Below are 22,337 nucleotides of genomic sequence, written 5' to 3' on the forward strand. Positions count from 1 at the left end.
CAGTGTATAGGTGGTATGTGTGCCTGTGTAAAGGTTTGACTAATTTTGATTTTCTCTTAAGGTATTTAATTTTAATATTATTTGTGAAGCTTTTCTGGGAGCATATTGGTATGATATTATAAATTGGCAATATGTAACATTTGCTCCCCTAGTCTACCATAGGTTTTCCTGTTGTTTGTATATCAGAAGAGAATGTTATCACAGGGAAATGATATAGAACACACTTTCATTTTTTTTTTTCATGCTACAAAGACTCAGAATTTCTCAGAATAATAAATAAAAATGTCTAGTAGAATGAGAACAAGTGAGAGAAGAGCATTGCTTCTGATTTTCTCTGTCTAAATTCCTTTTGGGAGAAATAGAAAGAAAAATCATATTAGAAGTCCTTTAACTCTAGGGTAGATAATATCCCAGCAAATAGTAAGACCAAATTTTTGCCTATTTGATTTCTCTGTTGTCACTTTTTTGGATGTGATACAGGCAGTTATTGATCTAGCCTTTCTGTTATGATATATGGGCTTATTTGTGTTTTGAGAAACATATTTTGCATGGATGTCATGAATCCATTGTGAAGAAAAGTTGATTTATAGATGCATTGTCTTTGATGTAAAAATGTTTCTAGGGACTTAGGAATCTATGCTCCTATATATTAAATCTGTGGAGTTACTACCTGCCCTCTCATTTTATATTGAAAATAGGAAAATCTCAATCTCCCACATTTAATATGCTTACTTTCACTTGGGAAAAAATGGGTCAGGAAAACACTCACATAGCGGCCCCTTGGGGATAAAGATCTAGTGTTCCATGGATGCCTGTGAGAGAGCTTCAGAGTACAGAATGCATAGAACATCAGGGATTCTTTAATGAGCAGAATTTTGAGCATTGGAACTGGCTGCTGGGGAAGAAGCTCATAATAAAGAGAAAAGTACTTGCAGTTCAAGTCAGACTTAAGGAAGAAATGTTGACTTCCCAGAAAACTCCTTCTGGCTCTAAGTCTAACTTTTCTTGGCAGCTCATAGAAAGTCTTTAAAAATAGAATGACAAACCCAGTTCTTCATGTAAGACCTCTTAATGAGTTAAGGAGTCTCTGCTTTTGTTACACTGTATACCAGTTGAAAATAGTTAAGTGTCTCCATGGAAGTTAGGGGTCTATGGCAAGTGACTAGATACTCCAAAACCAACTAAACTCCAAAGAGAACATGACTTATAGAAATATATTTTGTTTGTGTGGGAAGACCATCAAATACAGCATGATGAAGGAACTCAACTCGCAAAATGCAGCCTCAATTAAGTCTAAATTTTGTTCACTCTACACCAAAATACTTGAAGTCAGACCTATTGCATATTATGATTTTCTCACTGTATCTACAAAAGCCAAAGACTTGGCCTCTGTGAAATCATCCATTCTCCCCTTCTTCTTCACACTATTCCAGCCACCTTTGCACTTGCTTGGACCTTTCAAACACTTTCCTGCTCCAAGGCACTCTTTCCCTGTACCTCAAGCGATCTCATCTACTAAGTACTCCTATCTTACTAAGCTAGCTAGTGCTTCCTGTCCTTTGACAAGACTTTCAAACTCTCTTTTCTTTTCCATATGCTTAGGAATCTCTTATTTTCTCTCAATTCTTTTTTCTCTCTTACCAAAATAAAATGTAAACTCCTGAGGATAGGAACTTCATTTTACTTTCTATTGTATCACTAATGTCTGAAACAGTGCCGGGAACAGTTTTAAGATTGTGATGTTAGATCTGATCTAAGATCATTAGCCTGATCATTTCCTGTGAATAATTTTTGGAGGTCAGGTGGTTAGAATATAGCCAAGTCGGCCCTCCCTGGTAGCACAATGGTTTAGGACACAGCACTGCAAGCTGGCTGAAGCCACTTTAGACTGAGTTCGATCCCCACCCCCGGAGGTGATCCACATGGTGTGGTAGACTTCTCCTGACCCGTCCACTGTTCTCCTCAGCAATGTACTTTGTCAATCTGCCTGTTATGCTCCCCGCTCTACTCTGGTGAAGGCTCTCACCACCCCTGCAACTCTGGCTTGTATCCCGGTTCTGTACACATAAATAAATCTTAAAAAAATAATAATAATATAGCCATGTCTTTGTTGAGCCAATTGAGTTTTCACTGTTATAAATGGTACCTCAGTGAACAACCTTGTTATTAAATCATTGTCTCTTACTCTACTTATTTTCAAAAACTGTATTTGTAGATGCTGAATACATACAAAAGGAGAATACACCATCTTTCTAGTCCTAAAAATTACTCTCTATCTTTAGAAAAGTGTATCAATTTATCTTTCTTCCAAAATTATTGTATCTGTTTTGCTTAAACTTATAGACATTGGGTATTAGCTTTACCACAATAAAGGAGGTTTTTTTTTTTAAGATTTATTTATTCATGCATACAGAACTGGGGTACAAGCCAGAGGTACAGGGGCAGTGAGAGGATTCAACAGAGACAGAATGGGGAGCAGTATAGGATGATGAATGAAGTACACTGCTAAGGGGAGCAGCGGGCGGGTAAGGAGAGGTCTGCCGTGTCATGTGGGTCACCTCCGGGCTGGGGACCAAACTCATGCTGAAGTGGCTTTAACTTCTTAGTGTTGTGCTTTAACCCACTGTGCCACCAGGGCAGGCACTAAAGATGTTTTTTTTTTGTTTGTTTGTTTGTTTTTTATGACAGATTAAATGTTCTAAAACATTTACCCAACTAAAGAATTTATGCAATATTTGGTAAAATCAGTTCTATAGATAATGTTTGTTTTGAAAATATGAGCTATTCTAGGGTAATTAATATATTAGAGAACAATTTGAGTATAATGCAAATTTTGCAAGAAGCAATAGATGAATAGAGAAAACTGCATACAGTTGAACCAAGTCAAGAGGGAATATAGAAACCAAACATCTACCAGCTACTTTTACTTACCATGGTGTGTGCCACACCTATTCATAGCTGATTTTATAATCTTCTAAATTCTGATAGTTAGGAACACAAATGTTGCCAGGATAGCAAAAATAAGTATATTGCAACATATAGCAGAGGATGCATTTACACGTGATACTGTTTTTGTTAATAGTCTCAATAAGTAATTGTCTATTTTAGAAACATTCTAAATCACTGAAGGCACTGGTCAATCTGGTATTCAAGATGTGTCACTAGCCCCCTCTCTGCTTCATAACTGTGCATAGAGAAGGCAAACTTGAGATGGCAGAAATTGAAATGGAAATAGAAGTATCCAGAGCATTTGCTGTAAGCAATATAGGAACTGAACTTCTCTGTTTAAAAAATATGCTTTAGAGTCTGGGAGATGAGTTCTTTCAAGCATTGCTTCCCATCTTGGTACAATTGAATTCTTCAGCTCCTTAGAAAGATAAAGACTAGTCCACACACTTGATATGCATTTGCAAGGCAGCAGAGACATGAGTACTTTTCAAGCAGGTGGTAGAGCAGGACCCAAATCAGTCCTTTAAAACTCAGCAAAAATAGTTATTTTCATCATTTTAAAGCAAGGGAGCTGACATTCCATTTAGTCAGAGTAAATGATTTGGGGAACATCAGGAAAGACCCTTTGCTCAAAGAGGTGTTACCAATCCAATCAATGATACCTAAAGTGTTTCATGCTATAGTTAGAGATTTAACTTCAAGTGCAGCTATGCCTGTATATGACTTCTTTGTACTCTATTTTAGATACAGGTACAAATAAAATCACCTAGGAAAACCTTAAGGATAAAGGAACTGACAATGAATAGTTGATAAAAAAATGTCAACAGGGAACGAATTGAAAAGTAGGCATTAGTACAGAGAACCAAGATAAATTCCCTGCTAAACCAAAAGACCAAAACCTGCCTTTTCAATATGTCTGCATGTTGACAATGTTTTGTTCTTTATGGTCATTTTGAACAGTATTTATATAGCCTTCCTTGTTTTCACTTAGCATATTTGTCTCCCATCTAAAGAGATTTTAGCATAAAGTTTGAGTTGAAGCTTACTGGTGAGTGTAATTTAAAGGCTAAAATCCCAAAATTTACTGGCTCTGAAGGTCATGAACCATGATGGTATGAAAATGCAATGTATAAATAGCCACCAATACAGTACCTGATAAGGTGAAAAAACCACCAAGTGCTGTTGAAAACAGCGTTTTATTCGGGCAGATCTGTGCTTCATCCTCATCCTATTAGGGGTTCACAACATGGAAGAAGTAATTTAGCCATCATGTGCCTTACTTGCTTCAACTGTAAAATTGGAACTGATGAGAACGCTTGAAAAGATTTTTTAAAAGATTAAATCGAATGAACTTATGTGAACATGTTCTATAACACTCAGTGATTAGAAAGTGTGTGGAAATAAGATAACAAATAAAAAGGAAAAAGGAAAAAACATGTCAGAGTTCTACTTTTGAAAACAGACCACTCCTCAGAGATGGCCATGTCATGTGATCCCAAATCAAAAACAAATGATACAGTTGAGAACATTATCAACATTTAGTGGTATCATCTGTTGATTCATACTAAGCTCAGTTACCTGTTAAATATTTCAGTGACTATAAGGCACTAAGCTAGAGTCTAGTGATACAGCTACATAACAGACAAGTTCCCATTCTTTGCAGTCTCATTTGTAAAGTTAGTTAATCAGGATAAGTAATTCTTTCATATTGATGTTTGGATTCATATTATTACTAGTTAACGATATGTGCATAATAGTACTAGGTTTTGTAGCAGACAGTTGTGACAGAAATCTACAGGGACCTTGCTTAGGGGTTAGTTCACTGTGCCGCCACCACTACAACCTGAGGTTGATCTTATGACAGGGAGGTGACCCACATGAAACAGCAGACCCCTTCTGTCTCACCCGCTGCTCCTCTCAGCAGTTTATTTCAGTATGTCTGCCTATCTTGCTCCCCACTCTATATCTAGTGAATCTCTCAGCCCCCACATCTAGCCTACACTTTGCATTTATACTTTTACTCTTCTATGCAAAAATAAATAAAATATTTTTTTTAAAAGCAATGAACAAAACACCATAGACAAGGTGGCTTAAGCCAACATTTATTTCTCACAGTTTTTAAAGATAAGTCTACGATGACAACAAAGTGCTTCATGACAAATACCTCTTCCTGGCTTACAGAGGGCCACTGTTCTCTGTGTGCTCATATAATCTCTCCTTTGTGATATGTGTATGGAGAGAGAGATCCCTGCCTTCCTCTTCCTAAAAGGGCACTAATCCCATTACTAATGTTTCACCCTTGTGATCTAATTCCCTGATCACACTCAAATATCATCACATTGCAAATTGTGGTTTTATTAGTTGAATTTTGAGGGGACACAGACAATCAGCCCATAACATTTACATACTATCAAAAGCAAAAGTTTTGTGTAATTTTCTCAAAATCACTTCTATTAGGCATTTGTTCTTGGTTATTATTAGTATGCTCACTTTACAGATGGAAGCTGAGATTTAGACATGTGAATCAATTGACAAAAAAATCCCAGAATCCTGATCCCAGGCTGCCTGTGTGATTCCCCAGCCCAAGTTTTTTCAATCAGACAGCACCATGCCTCTTAATAGCTTTAAAATAGATTCAAAAAACAGCATTCAGATAAGATGCTGACAGAGATCAGTCAGCTGGTGAAAGTGGATCTGTTTTTTGGATCAGTAGAAACACATTAGAAAAAATCAAACTTGGAATGAGGGGATACTTTGCATTAGAAAAGATGACACATCTTGTGATACAGTTGTTTGTCACCTCATCAGCTATCACTTCAGGGGAAAATATCTTGAAATATTTAGCTCAGTAAAAAAGAGCTTTTTAGCTTATTTATTCCATCTTGCATACATCCCATTAGATACCAAGACTCCTGGATAGATGTTTTACAAAATATCTGTATCTCTGGCTTCAACAATATGGGATATTCTCCCCTCAGGCTCCTCTGATGGAAAAGCTCTGCATTTATACTTTTACTCGTGTATTACTTTTTAGCATTGAAATCTCTGAACAATACCAAGGTGATGCAATTCTGTAGAGTTAACTTAGGATTTTTTTTTTCTTCGTATAGATACTCTATTAAATTTCCATGCTAATGGGAATATTTATAGAAATTCTACCTTTTTCTATGATCTCAAAAATGGGAATTACGGAACTCACTCTTTGAATTTCTTATCGTGCTCAACTTTAATTCTTCATAAGGAATATTGGTCAAAAGAATGGATATACTGTGATTTATTTACCAATTGTATGATTAGAAGATTTGGAGAGGATATTTAGTTGCATCTGTGATTTTTGTTTAATGGGACTGAGCTGGTATCCCAGTTTACTTATACCAAGTTCTCATTGTGGTGGAAATTAGAAAGAGGCTTCCTTAACTCTTCCTGTAGCCACTCGCCCACTCCCTTAGACACATTCTTTCCCAGGCTGGGCTGTTAGGCATTCTGTTTCCTCTTGTCTAGTTAAACCCAAGATCATTTATATCTTAATCACTAGGGACATTGAGCTTAGCAAGTTCTGTGGACCCTGTTGTCTCTCCTTTAAGCCTATGAATGTTGGCAGAATTATTTATAGTAATAAGTAATATAATTCCTTCCCTCTGAGTGATACTAGAATAGTTGGAGAAAAATGAAGAGGAAAATAAAAAAATAAAAAAATAGGTTATAAATACATGAGTAGCTGTGTACACACAATAAGGGAACTAATAATGCTGACCAGTGATAAATCTGAAATAACCAACAAAAACATAAAGTTGGAAATGGCATCCTGTGAGTTAAAAAATGTAAAATTCAAGATCCAAATCAGGATTATACACAGTGATCTTAGAGAAGAAAGTGGAAGTACTTAGGGCTGTGAATGCCAAGGAAGAGATTAAGAAACAGGATCAGGAACAAATCTTTGGAAATGACTTTTCCTCTGACATCATCTTCAGTGCATAGATCCCTGAATAAGTGAAGCAATACTTAGCATGGCAATGAAATTTCCATTTTGAATAGCCTAACAACTTCAGGATATTTTATGAGTTTTCTTTGCCAAAGGAGAATTTGGAACTTGATATATTTAACTTACTAAGTGTCAGGTTGACTGTATGAAAGGAATATGCTACAACTGTGAATGGCGAAGTTGCATTTTAGTTGGGTCATTTCCAAATTACATATCTTAGCAGTATAGGTATTCTAATTTAACTCTAAATTAGGGTTTTGCATATTTTTATCCTACTAACTCTATTAAACAATTCTGTCTACAAATGAGGATTCATCCTTGCTGTTTGCCACACCACTGCCCTCTACTTAGTATTGTGTGATACCATTTATCCCTACATCACAGTCCTGTTACTGTGCCTATGCGTGTCCAAAAAAAAAAAAAAAAATAAGACAAACTTGAATGTCCTAAAGATGCTGAAATTGCCCCAGACAGAAGAGATAATACCACTACTAGCTTCAAAATGTTTTATAAAGTGCTCAGTAGTATTACCTTTACCTAACTGTATCAGTATACAACAAATTAATAAATTTAGAAAATTAATAAAGTGTAATTACTTTTGAGAACAAAAAACACATTCAGTCCTTTCAAGAATAAACAATAAGAACAAATTATTAAGGAACATATTAACAATATGAGATTTTTAAAGATGATAGTGTGCCATCCATGTCGCTTATTATGTGAAGTAAAGGCAAGATCTTAGATGAAGGAAAATGTGAAGGTGAATATATTCCCTGCCCCAAAATCATGAAATCATTAAAATTCTTAGATAACTCAAATAGTATGTATTTTTGTTAAGCCATTTGGTAAAAAGGAAAGGTAATTTATTGGTATCCAGAAAATTTAGGTTCTGATTTTGACTTTAATATTTATGAGTTTTGTAATGCCATAGAAATGTCATTTATCCAAATTTCTTCATCTGTAAAATATAAGAGATAGACTTGATCTTTAAGACCCTTAGTATTTAATCAATCAATCAAATCAGCATTTATTCAGGATTTTGCTTTGTGATATAAAGTAATAGGTAATTACTTTTTTTATTCTCAAGATACTCACAGCCTACATTTCTACTCTACCTGAAGTTCAGATTTATTTAAAAAGCAAAAACAACAACAAATAGCTTCTTACTGTATAACTTAACTCAAACCTTGATAGATTTACTTGCCTTTCCATAATGTAGAAACTTTGCATCATTTTAAAAAATATTCATAAAAGTAGAAACAATGTTCATATGCCAGGCTGCATTTTTTGTTACAAACATATCGTTGGGTATAAAAGCCTATACACATATATGTATACTTATAGAACATAGATGTTTGAAGCTGTTTGTATGTCTCTGTGATCAATGGGGAAGTAGAGGTATGTGTTGATTTATTTGATTATGTTTAGTATGTGAACAGGATTAAATGTATATACCAGAACAGACATGGATAAGTATAAAACTATACTAGGGATTTTAAAAGTTTCTGAGAAGCACATATGCCCTTTAATCAAAATCAGTGGATGGATTATAAGCTTTCTAACAGTCATGCTTTTGATTGAAGAGTCATAGGGCTGATAAAATATGCAAATACTTCTGGGAGTGAAAGGTACAGGAAGGATTCTATGAAATTTGAAGAATCGCATAAAACATTTCCCTTGAGCATTTCCTTCTATTTCCCAGGGAACCTTTGTTGTAACATGATTTCTCTGAAATGCAAAGACAAAAAATGTAAGAACAGATTGTTTTTTAGCCTTACATTTTGACCCCTGTATTTGATGAGTAGAAGAGAGGAGATGAAGTGTCATTTTCCCTGAGGATTGAAGAGTGTTAGGGATGTTTCATTTCATCTATTGTTTTGTGCCAGTATTAATTGAACCCAAGTGATAAAAATGGCTATAAAATCCTTAACATACACAAACTCAAATAAATATACACATGCGTATATGTACATATACAGCTGTATGTGATATAGTTTGAGTGAAATTCTCAGCAGTTAATGGGAAATTCTGTACTTTTTATTTAAATTAGTGATACATATGTACATTTTACTGTTTTTAATAGAATGTATTACTTTATCAGTTGCCTTTAACACAATCTGTTTTAAAAATATATGAATTGGGCCCTCCTGGTGGTGCAGTGGGTTAAAGCACAGCACTAAGAAGCTAAAGCCACTTCAGCATGAGTTCAATCCCCACCCCAGAGGTGACCACATGGCGTGGCAGACCTCTCCTGACCTGCTCGCTGCTCCCCTTAGCTGTGTGCTTCATTATTTGGCCTGTTCTGCTCCCTACTCTGCCTCTGGTGAATCCTTTCACCCTTCCTCATCTCTGGCCTGTACCCCAGTTCTGTATGCATAAATAAATACTTTTTTTTAAAAAATTATGAATTAATGTTTTTTTTTAAAGATTTATTTATTTATTCATAGAGAACTGGGGTACAGGCCAGAGATGCGGAGGGTGAGAGGATTCACCAGAGACAGAGCGGGAAGCAGAACAGGCAGATCGAGGAAGTACACTGCTGAGGGAGCAGCGGGCGGGCCAGGAGAGGTCTGCCACGCCATGTGGTCACCTCCGGGGCAGGCTGGGATCGAACTCATGCGGAAGTGGCTTTAGTTTCTCAGTGCAGTGCTTTAACCTGCTGCGCCACCAGGGAGGGCCCTGAATTAATGTTTTATACTCACTTACCACCTGAATTTCTACTAATTTTGTTTTTTTGTAGGTTTTAACTTGTTAAGTAGCAGGTAAAAGTTTCAAAATGACCACTTTAATTCACTCATCAAGAAGTCATTTACATTCTAAAAAACGGATGTCTTTGTGTACAATTTTGTTCATCTAACACAGACACACATGCACACATTTCTATAGATTGTGAAAGCTGTCCTTGTAAAGCAGTAAAATTATCATGAAATTTGGTCTGTAAGGTAATTGGCTGAAGCCTCTTGAGGCCAAATGCAAGAAAGAAATAGGTAGATATGATATGAAATGTGGAATATAATCAAAGCTGAAAGTATTATGTTAACCAACTAATCTTGAAAAGAAGTGATTTGTAAGTTTTAAAATGAAAAGAATGCTGTCATTTTGCAAGAAGGCATCAAACTAATCACCCTTGACCTGCCTTTGAGTCATTTTCTGTGATTTTTATGAAATCCTTCAGTTGGAATTTATTGTTTTAAGCAATACATTAGCACTATTCCAGTATTATTTCAGTGGCAGAAAAAATGTATACTGTCAATTTTATTTTCTCTGTTCTCTCTTTTCCAAATCAACTCAATATTAACTGTTCATTCTGAATATTGTTGAATTAGCCATATACACTAGTGGGTTCGACTCAGAGTTTTAAGCTGAAAAATAGTGTTGGATATAATTAATTTCTTGTAGCAGCAGAAAATGTTCTCATGCAACTTTAAGTTAATGTGGAAGCTCAGTAAATTTGGTAGATCAGCATGGAGCTCTTTTCTTGAAGGTATCCAAGGTTTGAAGAGAACATTATGGCCATCTCCACCACAAGAGCAATTGAAGTGTTTGCAGTTTCTTCTTCTAAATTTATATAATAAGACATTGAAGTCAAGGGACTGTCACTTGCTTACCTTCTTCCAGTGGCTTAGTAATAAACAGAATTTGAAAACATGGGTGCCAATTCGGCCTTCTCAGTGTTCAGAGTAAGAGACTTATCAAGACAAGTTTGGTGTCAGAAACTGGTCCTTCATTCGAGCCAGACCTGCTCATTGACATTGATTTTCCTAAGGTAATCCCATATATACTCTCCCTTTCCTCAGGTGGAGTTTAGAAATCCCGGTGTTTCTCCTTCCTCTACATGATTTCCTTTAAGGGTTTGTACTTTCTTATTACCAGTGGTAATGAGTTTTTCTGACGTCCCTCATTCCTCCATGCCCCAGTGGAGTAGTATGATAAAAGGGGGTGGGGGAAGAGGTAAAAATGCTTACCAGCTATTTTTATCTCATTTAACAAATAGTAAATACAGCCCTTAGGATTTCCAGTAGGTTCTGATACTTGTGAAGCTATAGTTAATATCTTTAAAATTATTAGAACTTTTCAAACTACAAAACAGGGAAGAAGATATATCCATACTTCCAAATCACTGTAGCATCTTAAGAAACAGGACTTCATTGTTTTTAGAGAAGCCACTATTTTTAGTTTTGTAAAAATAATCCAGATGATTTAAAATTCTTTTTAAATTTCATCATTTTGTGAATCCTGTTAATGCACATAGACAGTTGGATATTGTGCTAGAAATAATTGTTTATGATACTCTGATCATACTATTGTTATTGTTTTGGACCTTTGAAAGGTCATGTTTTTATTTAAGCTCTTAATTGCTTAATTCTTGTTATGCAAAAAGCTTCTTTCAGGACAGGAATAAGCATTCATGCCATCTTCTCATTTCCTCATCTGTTTTTAGTAATTATAGCATCAGCTGTATCCTCTTGTTCTCTTAATAGTCATTACTTCTATTGTGTTCATTTTATCTCAGGATAAAGATATATTCAATACTTATCAATAGCCCCTTTTATCACAATAGTATTCTTAATTTCCTGTAGTCGTTCCCAGATTTTTACTTTAGAAATGCTGTTTTCTAAGCACTTTCATAACTGAGAATGTGACTTTGTACCAACAATCATGTATAATATTATTTGTAATATTGCTTCATTGTTTCTTGGCCATGTATATGATGAAAGGGAATCTCTTTGGTTCTCATACTCCTTTTAAATATATTTTGATTTCTTAAAAGATTTATTTATGCATACAGAACTGGGGTACAGGCCAGAGGTGTGGGGGATAAGATCTACCAGAGACAGAGTGGAGAGCAGAACAGGCAAATGTACTGAAATACTCTGCTGAGGGGAGCCGCGAGTGGGTCAGGAGAGGTCTGTTGTGCCCAGTGGGTCACCTCCTGGCCGGGGATCGAACTCATGCTGCAGTGACTGTGGTAGCTTCATAGTGCTATGCTTTAAACCAACTGCACCACGAGGGAGGGCCATGGTTTTGATTTTTCTATCTGAATGTTCAAGTAATTTTTTATCTTTCAAATTCAAGAGCACAAATAAGGTACGTCTCACTACTGAGAATTATGTATTTGATTTACCAGGAATGCGGAATAGACTTCTAATCTGAAAATTTGGATTTATTTTTCAGGGGAAATTTCCAATTATTTTATCTTTGAGTATACCTTTATTCTGTTTGTGAGCTTCCAATGTCAAGGCTGTGATTATCTTAATATCAGTTCATCATTGCTTTTCCCTTTCCCATACCCCTTTCCAGTAGCTCTGCCCTAATCACTTTAGTTCCTTTGACTTCCTCTTATCTCCTTCACTGGAATCATCTCACGTCTCCTCTATGTTCCTATTTGATTTTTAGTGATGTCTGTTATGTTACTAGTTCTTACTAATTTACAAGGTTGTTTTGGTCCTTGGCTTGTTTCCTTAGTTCTGCCTTGCCCTATTTTACTTCACTCTGTTGTTTCATCATCTAGCCTTTGACCTGTAGTTTCATTGACTTTATGTTTGTATTAAGTGAACCAATTGTCATAGGAAGTTAGGTAATTTTCTCATGTTCCAATCTTCATATTTTCTTCTGGCTTTAGTGTTTTGCTCTCCTATGCCTTCACCTCCTCTTCCCTTCCCTTTCGTTATTTTTGTTGTTGCTGCTGTGTATTTCCATATTTATTATGGATGTTTCTTACCTTGCTCATGTGCATTTGATTCTGTCCAGACATCCTACTTGTTGTAATATAGTATTAGTATTAAAATTAGTATTGGTTACTAGGCTCATTTACCACTCTAAAACCCTTTGAGATCTGATTTAAAAGATGGATACTTCAGATTTTACACATTCTTCGATACCAGCAGGGATTGCCCAATGAGTTCAGTAGAAGCAGTATTTTGTCCACTCTTACAACACACATCTTTGTGGACACGATGCTCTCTCCTACTCCCCTCTATGGAGAAGGGAGTATCCTCAGGTTTCAGTCAAGTGTCCTCAGGTTCCAGTCAACTGGAAGCCTAAGAGCCTTCACATCAGTCAGCCACATCTCCTGTGGTGCCGCCAGAAGGCACTTCAGCTTCTTCTCACTCAGAAAGGAATAACATAAAGCTAGATTTTATACTTTGCGTTGACTTAGATATTACATTTCTCAGACCACCCCCCACACTAAAGGGAAGTTTCTGGGGTTTAAGAACAAATAAATAACTGAGTCCTAGTGTGTCTTCTACTCTATTATAATACCATTTGTGTGTATTCGCAATTGACTGTGCTTCCTTTTCTTTGTTTATTTACTGTAGTTAATTCTGTTTTCCACTTAACTTTGTTTTAATATGGTATCGAAATTCTGCAACATATTTCTGGTCAAGATGTTTTCTTAACAACTCTTGATTTTAAACACTAATAACTCAAAAACACACACAAAGTAAAAACATATGGTTCATTCTACATCCTGTCACCTTCTGAAGGTTTCATGATACACTGTCACATTAGCTGGTTGTAACTATTAAACCTAAATGGCAACATTTTTCCACCTCTGATTAAAATTGGAATGGAAGGTATTGGGGATAATACTGGTTTAGCCTTCTGAATTTCTGGGCAAATTTTATAAGGTTGCCAGCTCCAAGAACACTCTTGCTTACTACTCTCATGACATGCTCAACAACTGTCTGTCTCATGTTGTGGCAGCAAAACAACCCAGTGGGGAATAGCAGAGAAGTTCTCAGTGTATGTAGGCTTAGAGAAACCATGTTGATGACAGCAGAATCACCAGACTTCAACATATTGAACATCATCTTCTAGACTTTCCCCAGAATCACAATTATTCTTGTCCTTCAGCTCAGCAAACTTGCAGACTAGGTGAGTGTGTGACAGTCTGGCACAAGGCACATCCAGCACTGATCTGGCCAGGATGCTGCAGCCTAGTCACCTGAGTCATGAAGCCAGCTACTTCTATTGATGGATTGTTTATGCTGTCCCAAACCCATTGGCAGGGCAAACATCTTTGACAGACACATTCTTGATGTGGACGTTCACATTGTTCCCAGAAAGAGATCAGACTGACATGGTACATTTCAACAGATCTATCCTCATTTACAACATTGACTGGAGTGAAGGTGACCACTGTGCCAGGTTTCAGAACACCAGTCTTGCCTGAACCATGAGGAGAATAACAGTAGATCAATCTGTAGATGTCCTGAAGGGGAAGGCACAGAGGTTTGTCAGTTTGTCAAGTTGGTGGCAAGTTGCACTCCAGAGCTTCAAGCAGTGTGGTTCCATCAGCACTGCTCTCTTAACAGGTGACTTCCCACATCTTAAAACAAAACATCTTACCTCACTCAGCCTCAGCATGCTGTCACCATTCCTTCCAGAGCTGGTGCAAATGTTGCTGTGCAGAGGCTGTACACAGGCTGTAAACAATTCTCATTTTTTTTTAAGACTTGTTTACTTATGCATCCAAGAACTGGGATAAAGGCCAGAGGGGTGGGGATTGAGAGGTTTTACCAGAGACAGAGTGGGGAGCAAAACAGGCTGATCTTCTGCTGAGGGGAGCAACAGGTGTGAGGCATGAAAGGTCTGCTGCGCCATGTAGGTCAGCTCCCTGGCTGGGGATCGAACTGGTGCTGCCATTATGGACAGCTTCATAGAGCCGTGCTTTAACTAGTTGCACCACCAGGTAAGGCCCTGTAGACAATGTTTTTAATGTATGTAGGTGCTGACTTAATGATTTTCTCATATCTTTTTTGACTTTAGGGTGGCCCAGTTGAATTCATTTTGTTATCAACAACACGTAGTTGTTTTGCAACCAGGGTGTAAGCCAGAGAACATGCTCGTGGGTCTGCCCAGTCCCAAGATACCAGCTTCAAATTCAATAGTGGCAGCACCAACTCTGGGATGGCACAGCCTGAGTTGTGCCTGTTCTTGTGCTTTTCATAAAAAGTTTCTGTGTCCCAAGCATTGGTAATGGTCACTTGTTGGCCACGTTTTTCCCCAGGAAGGTATCAGTGGACATCCCAGGCTCACAATGAACTTTCTGTTTATCCAAGATTTGAGAGAGCCATTTGCTGTCTCAGCAACCTTTGTCTCGTGTTTGATGGTTCGCTTGTGGATCTGCTTTGGTTTATTTTTCGGTATCTGTATGTGCACTGGGACTTACTTTTTTTTTTTTTTTTTTTTTAAAGATTTATTTATTTGTGTATACAGAACTGGGGTACAGGCCAGAGGCTCAGGAGCGGTGAGAGGCTTCACCAGAGACAGAGCGGGGAACAGAACAGGCAGATTGACGAACTACACTGCTGAGGGGAGCAGCGGGTGGGTCAGGAGAGGTCTGCCACACCATGTGGTCACCTCCGGGGCAGGCAGGAATCGAACTCATGCGGAAGTGGCTTTAGATTCTCAGTGCTGTGCTTTAACCCGGTGCGCCACCAGGGAGGGCCCGGGACTTACTTTTTATTACATTAGATATTAAAGGAGAAAAATTAGGTTATGTCTTACAATCCATAAAGAATGTGTACTATTAACAAGAAACTTTCAAAACACATTTGCTACTGTAAATTAGTATAACTCTTCAATGTGTCTTTAAAAATACACAGAAATAGCTCTCATGCATGACAGAAACATTATTTCTAGACTTTCAGACTATGCACATATTTTATTCACAGATACCAAGAGGGCATTTGACTGGGGGGAATAGTAGCTCTCAAATTTCTCTCAGTATGCAGTCCTAAGAACTGGATAACTCCTTTCAGATATGTATTATTTCTGTCATCACTCAACACATGTGAGTTAACATTTGTATTTGTTTTTCTTAGTACATTCTCATTCCTTCAGCACTCACACTGAAAATTGAATAAAGAAGAATGTTTATAAATTAGATATGTATGGATTTTGTGTGTCTCTATAGAAATATTAGAATTTAAATACAGATGTTTTTGCTATTATATAGTTTATATAAAGATATATAGGACCATAATTACATTCATGAAAAAGAATAGTAGTGGTATGGTGTACACATACACTAATATATGCAAACATAATCATTATCTATAAATAAATATGCATCATGTACATATAAAAAGTTTGTACATATATACATATATAATCTACATGAAAATGTATGTATGTATATGTACACAAATGTGATCATTGGAGAGTTGCCATTAATAGTACAGATTGCCAACCCCTGTGTTAAAAAGGGTGTGACAGTAAGATTAGTAAGCATATGATATTTGGAACTTGAAATAACCTTGTGATTACCTGTATCACTGGTTTAAACCTCATGACATCGTTCTCCCAGGCTCCACAATTTAAGGAAGAAATGGGATGTTCAATCTAGATTTAGAGAGAAAGAATTGCATTTACAGAAATTGGGAACATAAGAAGGATAATGTGATTACTTGTCTGGATAAAGAAGACTGAGGGATCTATAGTAGTTTCCAAACATATAGAAAAGACTCTTAGTAAAGGTTGAAGATCAGATATTCTTCAAATGCATAGCATATAGAACCAGAATTTTTAGGTAGGAGGAAGACTTTTTAGCATATTGTTCTCACAGTAAGAAGTTCTATTGTGTTACAGAAGTTAAAATCAAAAAGTATAAAGTTTTATTTCTCTAAGATGATTAAGATATCATCATTGCCAACTATAGAAAAATAGTTTGGTACTTCTAATATCATTTGAATTGGTGTTTATGTTAATAAAAGTATACCTATATCTTAAATTTTGTTCATCACCTTGTTTTTTTCCAAAGTAATTACTAATATACTGCCACAAAATGACTGAATGCCAGGGATTAACTATGAACACTAAACCACAGGCTTTCCTGTTTATCTAATAAATATTTATTAAGCATCTACCCTGTGTGTGGCACTGAAGATGTGAACATAGATATGACAGCCCCTGTCCTTAAGAAGTTGATAACTTAGTTGATTCAAGTCACAATGAGATGGATTGCTTTTGAGTAACCTGCTTTTTGAGTAACCTGCCTTTTGAGTAACCTGCTTTTCTGTCTTCTAATTGTCAGTAATGGCATGTTTATTTCTGCTTGAGAATAAAAGTTAATTATTTCATTTAGGTTTGCACATAGAAAGGGAAAATTAGTCCTGTGCATTCATATTATGGCAATTTTTAAGAATAACCTCTCTCTCGCTCTCTGTCTTTCTTTGGAAACACTCACTGTCAGAATAGACTGAAACACTTTTTTAAAAATAGAAATGTGAAGAATAACATCCATATCTTACCAACTGTTTTTACAGAACAATAGACATCATAGTCTATATTATTATAAACTCAAGCATTCCTTTAGTTCCAATATAGAATTGGTTAAGCTTAGAACCCAACTTAAACTAATCTAAAGAGGAAAAGAGGCAGGGATTTTTGAGAACCTAAATAGAAAATGAAATGCAAATTTTAATAACCAGTCCCACATGGGAAGGCAGATGTGTATGTAGATTACACTAGACAGAAATATTCAGCAGATTTCAACTTACTTATCACCAGTCCTGGAAAGAAACGTTGGACTGGGAAGACATACATCATAGAGTGCCTTGTTTAAAACAAAAATAAATGAGGATTATTCATTTAAAGACCAAGTTAGCACAAAGAAGTTGTCTTTGACAACTAAAGTTAATATAAGAAAGACTGAAGCCAGAGCCTCAGAGCAATTTCTGATGTATAAATTGAAGGGTTAATTTAAAACATTATTTCATACATCTGGGGTTTTGTTGAGGTCTGGTTAACATAGAAGCCTCAATTTATACAGAGTAATTTCTTCTGATCATCAGTTATCATTCAATCTGCAGTCAATGCCAGATAACCACCTTTGTAGTAATCAGATTAGATATGTGGTTATACATGAAGCAATGGTTACTTAAAATAAAGGGATCTATTGCAATATTGCACTTAAGAGAACCCATTTGTTTTGCATAAGGAGGTAGCCCAACTTGTCAGTAAACATATTTTTGATATCTGGTGTGGTCAGACTCTGGATATTTGCATACAAGAAAAAAAAAAAAACTAATGGACTTAATGTCCAGCATTTCAATAACAAATTAACTAACTTCATAGGACCTGAGAAGCAGAGATAGGATTTCTGCTCAAAGCAAAGAGAAGCCGTTGTTCTCAAGGTAGAAATGTAGCCACACAAGAAAAATTTCTTCCCCTTAATAAAACTTCACCAATCATTTTTTCTTTAAATTTTGTTTATCACTCTCCACAGTCATTTGTGCTTTCTATTCTCCATTTAAAACATCTGCATAGCCTTAAAAATGCATTCTTTGCATTTTACTATGAGATTTGCTGTGGCAAATCTCTAGAATGTATAGGAGTCTCTCCAGATATTTGCCAAGGATATTAATTATGTGTATTAGAATAGTATTTTGAAGTTGAGCCTCATGAATTGCATGCCTAAATAATTGCTAGAGAACTTTGTCTAAAAGTAAAGCCATGAAAAGCCAAATCATAAGGAAAATATGGCATAATATGGAGTGATACTAAAATTGCTTGTGATACATCTATTGTGTGAAATTAAGTCCTTAACACTATTTATGTTGTTGGTGGTGACTTTGAGACTAAAATTACACAAGAAATTTTACCTGGCAAAAAGGCAGATGATTAGCCATAGAATAAATATTTCTTAAAAACAACTAAATGTATAGAAAATGTTTTCCTAAGTTTAATGTTTAGCTGTGCAATTCTAATAATGTATAAAGGTTTCGCTAATCAACTACTTATTTTACTGTGATTCTAATTAGTACTGTTAAATACAGAATTATACTTCTTTCATATTTCAGTTGCTTACTGGCCACTTTGTGGTCATACACTTTCCTCTCTTAGTCCCAAAGTAAAATAGTTACCTGTAATATAATGCAAGTACTTCGGAATATCCAGAGAAACCAAAATTTGGTGAAAATGTGTTTAATTTCTTTTCAGTCATGACTTTTATTTCACATAAAGAAAGTATAACTAAAGTCAGTATCTTGATGGAAATTATAGCACTGTGTGTGTACATGATGCCATTTTAAATAAACTAACACTATATAAATGGAATAATTTGGAATAATTTTGCATAAGTCATTAAAAACTGGTGCCCACCAAATATTTGAAATAGTTGAATTATTCCTCCCACAAAATTAGAAGGGAATACTATAATTTTCAAAGAAAATTAGAGGGAAAAATAGCATAGATTCATTCTTTGGAATTGTCTGGTTAGTAAATAATGATTATGTGAATGGTATTTTTAATGAAAATTGATATAAACTTTGGACACGAACAAATAGTTCCTAAATTCTAGAAAGTCATCCTGAAATGAGTGACTGTACCCAAATTGTTCATTATAGGAAAAGTGAGAGGTCCAGATCACAAGAGTAAACATGGCTGACTTCATTTTTTTCACACCCTCTTAGCATGGTGTCATTATCAAAAGCTAAGCAATGTGCTGAATTCATGTTAGTGTGATTGGTAAGTTACCTACCAACAGCTACAAGGTAACAATAGAAAAATGCCTTAAAAGCACTTGTAATAAATGCCACAGGGTTTATAAAATGAGCAAATATTTTATAAGGAAAGAACTGAGACATCCTTTACTGGAGAGGCAGATTTATAAAGGATAGACAGGATGGTTCTACTCAAGGTCAAGTGGAATACAGTTTATTTCATCCTGGATGAGAAAATAACCCATACACATGAGTTAGAAAATCCTGGGTAGGATTATTAAATTAAACCACAGCTTGGTGCATGTGAAGGATGTGAGTGGATAAAAAATTTTGGGGAAAAAAGTATCTGTTTGATAATGTCTCATTTAAAAGCTAATTTTCTTTCATCTAAGTTTAAATCTAACATAGGCCTATATACTTACTTACATCTTTTTAACACTCTCCCCCAAACCATGCAGTTTGGATGAAGTTACTTAAACACCTTGAAACTCAATCTCCTAATCTGGAAAATGGGAATAGTAGAGACTGCCTCAAAGAGCTGCAATAAGAGTAATAAATAAAGTATGTTTAGACTTATAATTTGTGCATAATCAGTTCTCAAGAAACATTAAATGTTGATTGGAAGTAATACATTTGATCAAAACTTGTGATAAAATTGAGAACAGAGCAGAGTCTAAAAGAGATAATAAATATTGTGCTCAGAGGCATTCAAGAAAGATATCTATAATATTGTGGGGTTTTGTCACTGAATTTGGAAGAGGAAAACTTCATAATAATATTAGTAATAAATGATTGTCATTCTTTATATGATGGGCACATGCTATTTTCAGTCAAGCTCTCAGGCTCATTTCTCCCATGACTTTAGCTAGGGAATATTACTACACCCCAGCTGAGTCATCTAAATTAATTTGCTCCCTTAAAGATTAAAGACTGTAAATTATTTAGTACTTTGAATTCAAATACTATGTCAAAAATTAGGAGCATTACACAGAGAGGAACATGAGAGCAATTTCCAGGATCATTCAGTGTAAAATTTGCACTTAAACCCTGCATTCTTTCTCTTGGTTCTCTGATTTGTTTCAGAAGGTGGAGAACATCAAAGATCGCAGATTCACATTGTCAACAGGGGAAAGTTGCTAAGGTGGTAAAAAGAACAAAACACAGTGTTTAGTCAAAGGTTCAACATTTAGTAACCCTTTTTTAGTGAGCTTAATGATGGCCAAAAAAAAAAAAAACTTAAAAATGGCTACCAAAAATGCCTGTCAATTTCCTGTGTGAAAATAAGATGAAGGCTGCTACTTCACTTTAAGTTTAACATGGATCTATCTCAAGTAGTGTGAACATCGCAATCAGGCATCACTGTAAGGTTCCCAGTGGAAAAGGATGAACACTGCTTTTAAAATTCTTCTTCCTTTAGGCAGGACTTAGAGAGAAAAAGTCTGAAAAATTCATTAGCAAAAGTGTTACATTTTATTTGTAGTTTTCTTCCAGTTGCAAATTTTCAGCATAGAGTAGCTAGTATTATGGTAATTAAGACACTAAATTAAATTAGGATATCATTTACCGTGCTGAGGAAATTATAATATAGTAGAGTAACATGCTACAGTAGATAATTACTAGGACAATAGGAATGTGTCCACTGTAAAGATGACAGTCATTTCAGTGTCCTATTGCTACAACCAGTTTCAGCAGGAAATTAGTCCTTCACATTAACTATATCCTAATGAACCTCTAGAATTACAAGGACATTAAGCTTTCTTGTTTTATACTCTGGGTTGCTGCATTCCTATCAGCTTCCCTCTGTTTACTTCATTAGCACAGATTCTATAACTTTATACACTTCTCAGTGTCCTTTATGCAGATCAATTGGCTAGTTACTTGGGTAATCAGATGTTTATTATATTTAATATTCTTTCCAACAGGTTTATTTTTTCATTCCTTGGGACAAAATACCATTCACTGCAACCATTATGCTATGTTTAGAACATTCTTTAATTTAAAAAATGTTTTATCTCCATTTATTTATTCATGTAAAAACTGGGGTGTGAGCCAGAGGTGCAAGGGCTGAGAGGATTCACCAGAGGCAGAGAGAGGAGGAGAACACACAGCTCTGGAGACAGGAGAGGTCTAGCTCCCTGGCAGAGGATTAAATTCATGCCAAATCTAGCTCATGCCATATGGGCTGGCTATAACTCTATAGTGCTGAGACTTTAACCCCTGCACCTCCAGGGGGATCCAAGTGTTCTAAGTTCTTGATTAATAAAATAAGTTGTTTATGGAAAGTATGTGGATTACACCTGCTTTCTAGTCTAAAGCACGTGTCTCACCCAGTGAAGACCTGAGCTAGACCCACCCTCTCACTTTTATTTTTCTCTGTCTTTGCAGTTCCCCCATGGTTTTTGAATCACCCTTCCAACCTCTATGCCTACGAAAGCATGGATATCGAGTTTGAATGTGCCGTCTCTGGAAAGCCTGTGCCCACTGTGAATTGGATGAAGAATGGAGATGTCGTCATTCCTAGTGACTATTTTCAGATAGTGGTAAATATCTTTTCTCCTATCAGCTTTACAGTCTCACTCACTGTTTATTACATCTGTAGTTGTTTTTCTTTCCTGGTAAGATGGTTCCTGTTGGGAACTTATATGATATATTAAGAAAGGTGTTTCAATTAAACAAGTGACTTTCCAGTCTTAGAATTTTTGAACCATTAAAGTGATCAAATAATCCAACTTATCTTGTATGTCTTACATGCAAGGTTTTAAACAAATAGATAAAGGTAAACAGAATCACAGCTACTCTTTCCAAATAGTCTCCTTGCTGGCTGTTGTGGCAATACAGTTTAGAACCTACTTCTATACTAAATTATACCAGACATCTCTGCTTCATTGACTTTTATAATAAACTTTCAGCAAGATGTGCCACTTATGATGGTGGTTGTCTTGCACTGATAATAC

The 22,337-nt window shown here is 35.9% G+C and overlaps 1 protein-coding gene across 1 annotated transcript in view; it reads left to right on the forward strand.

Annotated features, from left to right (window-relative positions):
• The window catches only part of DCC (DCC netrin 1 receptor), a 977,719-nt gene that overhangs the window by 578,303 nt on the left and 377,079 nt on the right, over positions 1 to 22,337 (forward strand). Inside the window, exon 6 of the mRNA XM_004683911.1 lies at positions 21,769 to 21,923. Coding sequence (XP_004683968.1) covers positions 21,769 to 21,923 — 155 coding nt within the window. The remainder of the gene's footprint in view (positions 1 to 21,768; positions 21,924 to 22,337) is intronic.

This window comes from Condylura cristata, unplaced genomic scaffold (assembly GCF_000260355.1).
Source record: "Condylura cristata isolate star-nosed mole 26May11 unplaced genomic scaffold, ConCri1.0 scaffold00016, whole genome shotgun sequence".
In the NCBI taxonomy this organism is placed as follows: Eukaryota; Metazoa; Chordata; class Mammalia; order Eulipotyphla; family Talpidae; genus Condylura; species Condylura cristata.